This window comes from Anabrus simplex, chromosome 4 (genome assembly GCF_040414725.1).
Source record: "Anabrus simplex isolate iqAnaSimp1 chromosome 4, ASM4041472v1, whole genome shotgun sequence".
NCBI classification, from domain to species: Eukaryota; Metazoa; Arthropoda; class Insecta; order Orthoptera; family Tettigoniidae; genus Anabrus; species Anabrus simplex.
In genome coordinates, this window is record NC_090268.1 from 319,990,532 (window position 1) to 320,002,951 (window position 12,420).

The 12,420-nt window shown below is 39.8% G+C and overlaps 1 protein-coding gene across 14 annotated transcripts in view; it reads right to left on the reverse strand.

The window, feature by feature from the left end:
* Window positions 1-12,420, reverse strand: part of LOC136872684 (rho-associated protein kinase 1) — a 94,364-nt gene that overhangs the window by 21,644 nt on the left and 60,300 nt on the right. For all 14 annotated transcript variants that reach the window (XM_067146507.2, XM_067146501.2, XM_067146506.2 and 11 more), the window contains exon 4: window positions 7,592-7,727. In XM_067146507.2, the coding sequence (XP_067002608.1) occupies window positions 7,592-7,727 (136 nt within the window). The remainder of the gene's footprint in view (window positions 1-7,591; window positions 7,728-12,420) is intronic.

The following is a 12,420-nucleotide window of genomic DNA, read 5'->3' on the forward strand; positions in this document are numbered from 1 at the left end:
TGACGTAGTGTCCGGCTCCACTCACCCACGCTACATCGTATCATTCATAGAATGTTCCATTACTTCTATGCGGTATACCTCCCATAATAATTATAATAATTATCGTACAAGCATGGGAATAACACCACTGTACGTCTCACTTTAATATCGTTAATATCTCCAAGTTTCAAGATCCTCCATGGATTAAGGAAATTATTGAAGCAAATATGAAAGAGTCACCATCTTAAACTCCAGTATAAAAGAGACGCGAGAACGGGACACAAATTAGTCTTGCCTCACAGTCGAACCTGTATGGTTGACTGGTGGTGACTGCCAGTGCTACGTTACGTCAAAGTTGTAGAGTAGAAGTCTTTGATACTCTGCAAAAATAATGGTGATAACACACACTTAATATTTCTCTGTCTACGGACTTAGCCGTTTAGTTAGTGAGTGGGATACTTTGAACATTTTCAACTGACTAAAATCTTGCGTATCAGAACTTACATTCTTATGTTCATAAACTGTTCACTGATACTTAGTTTTAACAAATGAAACTTTGAAATACTAGTAACTTTCTTAACTTGACAGTGCTAGTCTTTATGTGAAATAGTTTCACATTATTTGTGAACTTAGGACATTGTGTGAATGGAACTAAATTTCACTATTCAGAAACTGAGTTAACAATATTATTCCACGTCTTTGAACATAATCTTGTGAATGAATGGGTCTAATTTCACTCAATAGTTTGCATTCTAACAGTGTCGTATATAAATGTAAAGGTGTGTGTGAACGGGACTAATTTCACCCGTTAGTCATTTTACTCCTAACACCCAGCTGAAGTGATTGTCATTTAACTCAGTGTAAATAATATTCCTATGGCATCCAGCAGTGTTCATTTCACTGAATAAACTCTCCAAATAACTGTAAATAGAATCAAAGTGATCTTGAAATCCTGGAGGACTCTACAAGCATTTGCGTCCTCAATTCTCCAAATGTTTAGAACACTAATTACCTTTGGTTTTATGTTTTGTGTGTGCTCTTAATTTCACAAGTGCATGTGATGTTAGGAAGTATGCAGATTTGATTCTATTAACATTCGACTGCGAATATCTTGTTTTTTTTTTGTCTCAAGTCCGAAACTAGTGGAGTTCACTTTAACCCATTCACTGCCAAACCCGTATATATACTGTACCAGTAAAATATAGCTCGGATTTACTGTTTAATTTATAATTGCATGAGTTATGTCTCAGGGCAGTTCCAGGTAAATTATAGCTAGGGCTTGGTACAGGAGGAAGGGTACTATCTACAAGAAAACTTGAAAGTTCTTTAAAAAATGAAGTTTATTCAAATAAATGCATGTTGAATTGCATATCACATTGGTGTAGATTTTCGTCATCTTCAACATCGCCTATCAGGTAACCCTTACTCCCAGGTTACCATGCTGAACTGGACTGGAACTCGATCTGCAGGCCTCGTTCGTCACCAGGGAATGGAGCTGGAACACCCAGGTTGGTCCGACATGGGATCGAACTCGTACCTCTGAAGCTCTAGATCAGGGCCATCCAAACAGCACTCCCCGAGCGCTAGCGCTCTGGCGGCGCTCTAAGCCAGTGCTCTGAGCGCTTTGGGGAAAGGTAGTTTCGGTAGGGGTGGGAGGAGCTTGGCTGGCTGAGCGAGCGTTCTGCCCGCCGCGCCGAAGCGCTTTGTTGACAGCATGTAACTAAATGTTTCGCAGTTGTCATGACTGAACATCTTACAAAAAAAAAAAAAAAAAGGAGTGGTGAAGCAGCAGCCTTTAAAGCTGAATGGGATATTTCATTTTTCTGTACAGCTTATAAAGGGCATGCCAAATGTATAGTGTGCCACCGAGATTTAATGTGTTTAAAAAAAAACACAATTTGGAACGGCACTTAAGTGCCAACCAAATGGATGATTACGGTGATTTTGACAGACGCCAGTCATCAATCGAAGTTGGAAGAATTGAAAGAAAATTTCAAGCAGCACTATTCTGTATTATTGTCTTAATTTTAAAATGCCTGTTTACAAACGGGAATGAAGAAATGGTTGAATTAGTATATGAAGGACACAAATTGTGACTTGCCGTATTTTTGTCTGACAGGAGATTAAGGAGATTGAGGTTGGTGGACCCAATTTACGAGCAAGCTACAAATGTTCGCCACGATTTGCCAAAGCTGGGAAACCCTTCACGGAAGGGAATGTAATCAAGGAGTGCCGAATGGACGCGGCGGCATGTATTTGTCCTATGGAGCTAGTTGAGAAATTTGACAAAAATCTCTCTTTCCCCTCAAACTGTGGCTCGCAGAATAGACGATATGGCCATTGATATAGAACAGCAATTAATGGAGAAGGCAGCAAATTTTGTATCCTTTTCCATCGCCTTCGACGAATCAACCAACATTGCGGACACAGTTCAGCTCGTTATTTCCATTCGAGGGGTGGATGACGATCTTCGCATCCCTGAAGATTTCCTAGACTTGGTAGTTCTCAAAGACACCACTGTCGGTTTCGATATTTTCCAAGCAGTGGAGGGTGTTTTTGAGTCAATGGGATTAAAATGGGAGCGGTTGACGAGTGTAACGACGGATGGAGCTCCTGCTTTACGTCGTCTACGCACGGGGTTCCTCAGCTATGTAAAATTAAAAATGGCTGAGAGCGGTAGTATCCTAATGGCGGCGATCCAATGCTTGATACACCAGGAGGCAATCTGTGCAAAAGTCGCCAAGCTTAAAGACTGTAATGAGAACAGTTGTGCGAATGGTAAATTTTCTTCGCTCCCATGGACTCACGCACCGTCAATTCAAAGAGTACCGGGCGAGTTGGCCGTGCGGTTAGGGGCGAGCAGCTGTGAGCTTGCAGTCGGGAGATAGTGGGTTTGAACCCCACTGTAGGCAGCCCTGAAGATGGTTTTCCATGGTTTCCCATTTTCACACCAGGCAAATGATGGGACTGTACCTTAATTAATACCTTAATTAAGGTCACGACCGCTTCCTTCCCATTCCTGGTCCTTTCTTGTCTCATCGTCGCCATAAGACCTATCTGTGTCGGTGCGACGTAAAGCAAATACCAACAAAAAAAAAAAAGGAAATTCGAAGAGTTCTTGAGCTTACCGAAAGTAAACATCGTGCAACGATAAGCGATGGAAACTTGTGCAATTGTTTAAGAATAGCTGTGTCCAGAAATATTGGAGGCCTACTCAATTTGGAGAAGATTGTTTGCTCCAAAAGTAAAATCTCGTAAAAACGACTGAGCAAAAGCCACTCAAGGTCTGTACTATCTGTTCATATTGGTATAATTTTGTTGAATTTTCCTCTCAGATATGTTCAAATTTCAGTTTTGAATAAATCACATTACTGTATTCTTTACTTAACACCTGATTTCGTTTCCTGCATATTCCATATATCGGAGTATCTTTCAATTTGTATATGCGGTGTATTTGTTATGGCAAAACAGCCCTATCAATATGTCAACAAACCCACAAAAGCCGTCGGACGCACGACTCTGCGTACGCACTGTATCTAGTCAGCGCGGTCCGAATATCGTCCGTCTCCTTGCTGCCACACTGTAGTGGTGGTAGGGGAAGGAGCGCTGGTCTGACTGCCCAGTGCTCCCCGAGCGCGGGCGCGCTCTCGGAGCGCAATGGCTGGATGGCCCTGCTCTAGATGGTCTCAGACGATCTTGCGGGGTAATCACTCATTTTATTACTCACACAACTGCATAGTCCCCTGACACTTATTTGACACCAATGTTCGATTTAATATTGACGTAATATGAAGCCGATCTTCATTAGTCCCTTGTAGATAGAATTTAAATGTTATTTAAAGATGAAGATGTGCAGATAGCATCGAATTTAGAAAAGAAATAAATCACAGTTCGTGAACATAAGCTTTAGAAGTAATGAAACTGAAAACTGTTCACACATTATGCACAGTTCGTGGTCGCTTTCCACCGAAATATGGTCGCACTTGACATTAAAATAAATGTACGACTGCACAAGCGTTTATCCAAGGGACAACGCTGTCAGTAATGCACTAATAAATTATTAAACACTTTGAAGAAGAAATAACATTAGCAATTATTATGCACAGTCCAAAATCCAACTCAGTTTGAATTGAGTATCATTCACTTCTACCCAGAGTTAATCACTTGTTTCGAAGCACACAAGTATAAATTGTGTAATAGGTAATCACTTGCATTTATGGTAGTGAAAAAGTTTCAACACTTTCATGATCACTTCTACTTAATAAATGAAAGAAAATAAGCTGACTGAGTTTTAAGGAATTCCACAGTTAATAATATAATGTAGTAGTGTGTCACTTTCAAAATCACAATACTTGTTGGTAAGAAACAAAGTTCCACAATTGTGAAGTGGTAAGAAACTAAGTTCCACAATTATAAAGACTTGTCACATGTCGAAGTTCCTACACGCGCACAATTTCTAAGTTTTAATCAACTGTAAGAACCTAAGTCCACTGTAAGACTTGTCACATATCGAAGTTTCTATACGTGCACAAAATCTAAGTTCCAATTAACTGACAGAATCTTAAGTCCATTATGAAGACTTGTAGAATTCGAAGATAGATTTTGACAGCATTTTGTCTCGACGACCAGAGTAATAGTGTAGCGTGGTGAGTCAGACTGGACTCCCAGCTATGACTGATTGACTTGGTTGGGTTGGGCTTGTCTTATATACGATTTGTGCTTCTATGTCATCAGATATAATGATTTATATGAAGTGGAATAACTCGAGAATCCCTCGATGGATTTACTTGAAAGTTAATATTACGGACATTTACATGATTATCTACACAACGATGTATCTCTCTCTTTTTTTTTTTGCTAGGTGTTTTACGTCGCACCGACACAGATAGGTCTTCTGGCGACGATGGGACAGGAAAGGGCTAGGAGTGGGAAGGAAGCGGCCGTGGCCTTAATTAAGGTACAGCCCCAGCATTTGCCTGGTGTGAAAATGGGAAACCACGGAAAACCATTTTCAGGGCTGCCGACAGTGGGGTACGAACCTACTATCTCCCAAATACTGGATACTGACCGCACTTAAGAGACTGCAGCTATCGAGCTCGGTGATGTATCTCTCGAGTTGATACGATCATTATTATTATTTTGATAATCAAGATGGAGAATATCTAAGTGGCGATACTGAACTACAAGAAAGAGTGAGGCAAAGTAGTAATGATGAATCTCATGCGGAATTGTCACCCCTTGCTCAGATAAATTATTTTTTCCCCAAATGTAAATGATTTTGATAATACCAGTTCTTGGATCAATAATTTTATATTATATTTCAGTAACAGTGTCACCGAGCGGAGTAGCCACACGTATTAACATGCTACGTGAGTTTTGAAAATTTCCCAGTCGAACATTCGGGAAGGTGTGACGTTTCTTCTAGAACGCACCAGTCCTTGCCGGGTAGCACGTGGTGGAACAGGTGGGTAGCCTATCTTGCTCCTGCATCCACATCACTCATACAGCTGTAGTTGCCTCAAGCCGGCTCGCTCCACTGAGCGTAGACAGATAAAGCTCGCAGTAAATGTCTTGCGTGATGATTAAATATTATTTATCTCATAAAAATACGGCATTTACCATGCATTACTGGTACAATACATTATTGAACGCCGTGCCTCGTCTGCCAAACCCGTATACACGTTTTGGTGCAGTGTGTACTTCAGTGATCTCACAAATGAATGCGATATAGTGTCATGCTTTGAGATTCCATGGAAATGCTCAAAGAAGTTCTGTACGGCAGATATACCACTCCATTTCACATGTTTTGAAAGCGATCTGGTGTTAGTTCAGCTTCGCATGAGTGGAACATCTTTCCCGCTAACGTGTAGCCATCGTGTCGTCTTGAAGTATACATTCATCTCTTGTTGACAAAGAAATTGAATTCCATAGCTCTTACCAGTACCTCAGAAATGCAATAGGGAATTCACCAAACATCTTTTCCCATGTAAGGATGGAGTTAGAGAATTGTCATTGCTGTGGTAGGCCCTCTTGCCTACAATCAGTTACAATCAAATTGAGGAATTTTCATTATAATGACAGACACTTACTCTCCACCTGCCTTTTTTCATCCTCGGAAAGACTATCGTAGTGGTTTTCTCAACCGAAATCAACATAGGTCATTACAATGACGTTAGTAGAAATGTTACGATCAAAAGCAATGTTATCACATGAAATACTTGATGAAATGAAAAACCACACATTTCCTCACTTTTAATGAACAGTACTATGCTGCCAATCTAACAGTCCAAAGTTCCAGGCCGCAGACAGCTGTGAACACTCCTCTGCCGTATTCCGTTTAAGTGTGCGTACTGCTCATTCAAATCAGCGCATCTGAGCAGGGATCGAATTGCTGGAATAATATAATGAACCAGTGTGTTAAATAGCAGTAGTATCAGAAAATTTATGCAAAAAAAGAAAGTTATTTACTCCCCAGCTATTTCCTGCCAATATTCAGGCAGGCTGTTATATTTGATACTCAGCAGTAATCCCATCTATCAGAGATGAATGGCAGCATAAGAGACAAAGAACATCACAACAAACAATGGTCAATGTATTATTGTTGATTAATTTTATGAGCTATTGACATTGTAGGCCTTCACATTTAGTTTTCTTCCAACTCTGAAATACCACTCTTACTAGTCGGTACTGTAAAACTGAATAAAACATAAATGATCGAAAATTGTATTCTCTATAACTTGTATTCTCTAGTACTTTTCGATAGGACCAATAACATAGGCATTTACAAATTAAATTTTAGGTGCCTTCCCCCTAAAATACCATTTCATCTAGGGTGAATAAAATTATTTATAGTCTGAACTGTAGTTTCTTATTCCCTGACTCAACATACCGATTTTCATTACATTCTGTTTACCCATTTGCTCGTGGCTCGGCGTTGATATGGACTTAACAACAAAAATACAAATTCATGAATATTTCTGTAATCACAGCCGGTACGGTAAAAATGTACAAGACATAAATGATCAGGAATTTCATTCTATATAACTTTAGCTATGTAATATTTATCGATAGGATCACTAATAGCATAAATATTTGAGAATTAAATTTTAGTCCTTCCACTAAACTACCATTTTATTCAGCGAGAATAAAATGATTTATAGCTTAGATTCTAGTGGCTGATTCTCTAACTTTACATACTGATTTTCATTAAATTCTCTTCAGCCGTTTTCTCATGATGCGCGTACGTACATACAGGCAGGCAGACAGACAGAAATGATGGAAAATTAAAAAGTGCAATTCCTTGTTCCTGTGAACTCGTCTGATACAGAAATACCTTTCTTTTTGAATTCTGAGCAATGTACAGACAAAACTCTTATTTTATATATATAGATTATTAAGTGACCTTCATCAGGGACTAGCATGCATTCTGATGAGTCACAACACCTTGAAAATTCACTGTCATGTTATAGGCCTAACAGAGGATTATGGTAACTTATTGTGTGCAAATTTTGTTTTCTAACTCTGCTAGATTAGAAATGTGAGATTTCAGAAATTATTTCCTAAAGACTACATCTTTGTTTATCAAATATCAACTTATTGTAATGCAACTTACCTTCCTTGCCAGATATTCTTTTAGCATATTGTTCCATCATTTCTTGATATTTAAGTTGCTGTGCTTTTTCAGTTGTATGGATTAGTTTGGCTTTAACTTGTTGCCACTGTACAGAATCATTTGAAGAACTGATTTCCTATGTGTTGGATATTTGAAACAAACAGATAACACATATAACTAATTAGTTTATCCTGTGTGTATTAAAGAGACAATTCTGTGCAATTTATTTCCACAGTAGTATAAAGTTGAGATGGGCAATGGATCCCCACCAGCTCATAAAGGCGACGGTATATGATTGATCCCTCAGCCGCTTACTACCCAAGGGCGGGTGATTTTATATTTATAGTGGACTTTAAAATGGAAGTTCCAATTCCCCTACACAAATCCTCACAGCTATGTTGCTAATACACCTCTACTTACAACAGACATCAGTCTCTTTTTCAGCTCAAACAATATGCACATGCTTTGTTTACTGTTTGAAATTCTTGTAATATTTACTTCACTAACTAATATTTGTGAAGTGTATTGCTTTTCAGTTAACTTCATGCAATAATGTGGAGGCATTGGGGATCAATCCTGGAAATTATCACACCAGAATATTCGGAATTAAATCTACTAATGCATCCAAATAATCCTCAACCGAGCACCAGTAGGAGTGATCTTGACAGAGTAGCAGTGGTTCCGTGCCCACGAGTGATACTCAACTGAGTAGTAGTTATTCTGTGAAGAAAATAAAGGAGACTAAAACCTTAAGTAAGCAAAGTCAACAGCTGGTGCGTAACGCATATGAATATGTTACAAAGAACAACGTAGGCAAGGGTTATATTTTGGATATAGCTAAAATTCTGAAAGTTGACAGGAACACTATTGAGAAAATCATAAAAAGAGGTCCTACAGCTCTGAAAAAGTGTGGTGATAACAGGGTTATTTTTTAATAAAATTGATGATTTTGCTGTGGCTTGATGAGACACAAGGTATATAAATTTTTATTAACGGTAAGCCACCAACCATACAGGAACTGTTAAAATATTTACTTATGAAAAAATACTCTATGATAAATGTTAATAAAACTTGTATTTTGTTTCCGCATTCTGAGATAAAAACAACTATAATGGAATCTGCTAGAATAGCAGCTTGGTAACATGCATTCATAGACTATCCCTGAAACTTCCGAGGGGTGCAGAGTTGTATATCTGGATTAATCTTGGTATGACACTCGTGAATTTTAAGAAAGAGTGGGATGATGGAACTTGTAATTGCATATTGAAGGCACCGACATCACGAGGCTAGCGTACCCACCGAACGAGTTGACCTTGCAGTTAGGGACACGCAGCTGTGAGCTTCTATTTGGGAGATAGTCGGCAGCCCTGAAGGTGGTTTTACATTTCCACACCAGGAAAATGCTGGGGCTGTACCTTAATATAAGGGCACAGCCACTTCCTTCCCACTCCTAACACTTTCCTATCCCATCATCGCCATAAGAACTATCTCTGTGGGTGCGACGTAAAGTAGCTTGTAAAAAAGGCAGGCATGTTATGGTGTTGCATTTTGGGGGTAGTGAAGACTGGGTGGAGAATTGTCTTTATTTGCTGGCTAAAAACATTGGAAAGTGCTAAGATAGCCATGATGAAATGATGGATCTACCACTTGACCAAAGATGTGTAATCATGATGAACAATACAAGCGGCAGCTAATTCAGTTCCTTTCCATGAACAGCAATGTTAGCGACGTTATTAAGTTTATGGAGTACAATAACATTTCTGTGCCAAAAATTGTTGTGAATCCATCCATATCACTGTATTTTAAACCCCATAGAAATGATCTGGGCTCAATTAAAATTGTATGTTAGGAAAAATAATGTTACCCCAACTTTGAGTGCTAGTGTGTAACTTCTGCATGGAGCAGCTGGAACAATTGGTCCTGAGAACTGGTCTGTTTGTGTTTGAAACCTATTAAGATAGAAGAAAAGGACATTATTATTATTATTATTATTATTATTATTATTATTACTGTCAAACTTATTGGCTGGTCAGCATTGAGGCCTTCGGTCCAGAGGGTCCCGGGTTCGATTTCCGGCCGGGTCGGGGATTTTAATTATGTTTGATTAAGTCTTCTAGCTCTTCTGGGGGTTTGTGTTTGTTCCAACACTTTCCTCTTCATATTCAGACAATGCACTACACTACCACCCACCACAGAAACACCCAATAGTGATTACATCCTTCCATATAAGGTTGGCATCAGGAAGGGCATCCGGCTGTAAAACAGGACCAAATCCACATGTGCAAAACAGTTCGCACCCACGACCCCACATGTGTGGGAAAAGCAATAGAAGAAGAAGATTATTATTATGTATACATTTGATTAGTCCCCTAAGGAGCACGTGGAACCATTAATAGCACTGGTATTCTTCATCTTCTTGTTCTTCTTATCTTCCCAAAACTTTCTCATCCTTTCACTATGGGCCTGCCGTCTTTCTTGTGCCCGTGAGTTTTTTGTGTTTCAAGCTTTTCTCAGATGGATTGCTGGTGCAAATTTATGGGTGTTGATCTTTTGTCTGTATGTATTTTTTGTGGTTGCCATTGGATCAACCTCGTCTTCTGCGAGGTCCTTTTGTATACCCACTAGCCAGCAAACTTTGGTTTGTTGGTTTCCATTGATAATTAAAAATATTTTCTTAGTCTGTCGTGAGTCAACCATTAGTGCTAAATCTCCATAAAATTTCACACGCCGTTTGCATGCGACTGAAGTGAATCGCTCAGTTAATGCATAGGGTTCTTCCGAGCTTTCTCGCATCCATATACCCTCTTGAAACTTGCGCCCGAATATCTTCCTCAGTACCTGTCGTTCAATTTTCTCAATGTCCTTGATGTTAATGGTGAGTGATGATGTCTCAGTTGCGTAGAGTGCCTCAGAGAGGACAACAGTGTGGTAGTGTCAGACCGGGCAAGTTAGCCATGTGGTTAGGGGTGTGCAGCTGAGAACTTGCATTCGGGAGATAGTGGGCTCGAATCCCACTGTCGGCAGACCTGAAGTTGGTTTTCCGTGGTTTCCCATTTTCACACCAGGCAAATGCTGGGGCTGTACCTTAATTAAGGCCACGGTCGCTTCCTTCCTATTCCTAGGCCTTTCCTGTCCCATCGTCACCATAAGACCTATCTGTGTCGATGCGACGTAAAGCAAAAAAAAAAAAAGGTAGTGTCAGAGTTTGGCTTTTGTGGATATTGATTTCTTATTGTAGAAGTTCCAAGTGATTAGGTATGCTTTTCATAGTTTTTCTGCGCACATTTTGTTGGCTGCTTTTTCATTGCCTGAATTACCAATAATTTCATCCAAGTACTGGAATTGTTTGACTTGTAAAATGTTGCCATATTTGGTTGCTGGTGATGTGAGGTGTGTGCACTTGGAGTCCATGTATTGCGTTTTTTCATAGGAGATATGGAGACCAGTTTTGATTGCAATCTCGTGAACCATCTCAATGGCGTGCCTGCCTTCTTCAGGAATCTGGGTAATTATTGCTAGATAGTCAGCAAAGGCAAGGCATTTAATGTTAATTCGTTTACTTTTCGTTCCCATGTTTATTCTGGGTACTTCTTTCTCCCATGTTTTAATGACCTTATTCAGTACTAGGTTGAACAGAAGTGGGGACAATCCATCACCTTGTCTAACGCCTGTTTTTATTTCAAAGGGTGCAGAGATTTCACCCATGAACTTCACCTTAGAGGCTGTATCTGTTAAGGTTTGTTGGATTAACATGATTGTTTTGTTATCAACACCGTATTCTCAAAGGACATTGAAGAGGGTACCACGGTCTATTGAGTAGTATGCTTTTTTTTAATCTACAAAAGTGACCACTGTACGGTTTGACTGGCGGTGTTGGAGTATCATCGTAGGGTTTCAGATCTGTTCCACGCACGATCAATGTGGATGGAAGCCCGCCTGGTATTCGCCGATCTTATCTTCTGTCTGTTATTCCAATCTGGTAAGCAGAGCACGTGAAAGAATTTTGTATGCTATTGGCAGAAGGGAAATACCTCGGTAGTTGTTTGGATCCATCTTGTCACCTTTCTTATGCAGTGAATGGATCAGGGCAGTTTTCCAATCTATACAGGTATGACTCCACTTTCCCATATAATCGCAATGATAACTTGTAATTGGTCGATCATTTGATCCCCCCCAATCTTCAGTATCTTGGCGATTACACCATCTTCTCCTAGTGCTTTATTGTTTTTGAGATGTAATATGATGCTCCTTATCTCCTCATGAGTCGGTGGAAGTGAATCTGAGTTTGGAGTGGATATGTGTAATTGGAGTTTCTCAGTAGGCGGTTCGCAGTTGTGTAACTTTGTGAAGTGTTGTTTCAGGATGTCACAGTTAGCCATTGTGATGGTCTCGAGAGTTCCGTCAGGGCACCGAAAACAAAGAGTGAGTGGTTTGTAGCTGGTCAGCTCTTCGCAAAAGGTTTTGTAGAAATTTCTTGTGTTATTCCGTTTGAAGTCATTATCGATCTCCTCTAATCTTTTGTTATGGTATGCATGTTTAATTCGTCTGAGTCTTTTGGACGTCAGCTTCTGAGTTTCTGAAAAGATGTGCCGATTCTCGGGTGTTTGATGACTGTGCCAATTCTTCCAGGCTCGCATACGTGTTTCCAGTGCTCTGTCACAATCCGAAGTCCACCATCCGTTTACAGGGTAGTTGGCCAAGTTTTCTAGATGATTCTTGGATAGTCTCAAGAAGTACATCCCATGTTTTTGCATTTGCCTGCAATGACTGTGCAAACTCATGTGCATGTTCCTGCAGATAATCTGGGTGAATGCATGGGATTGTAGGTT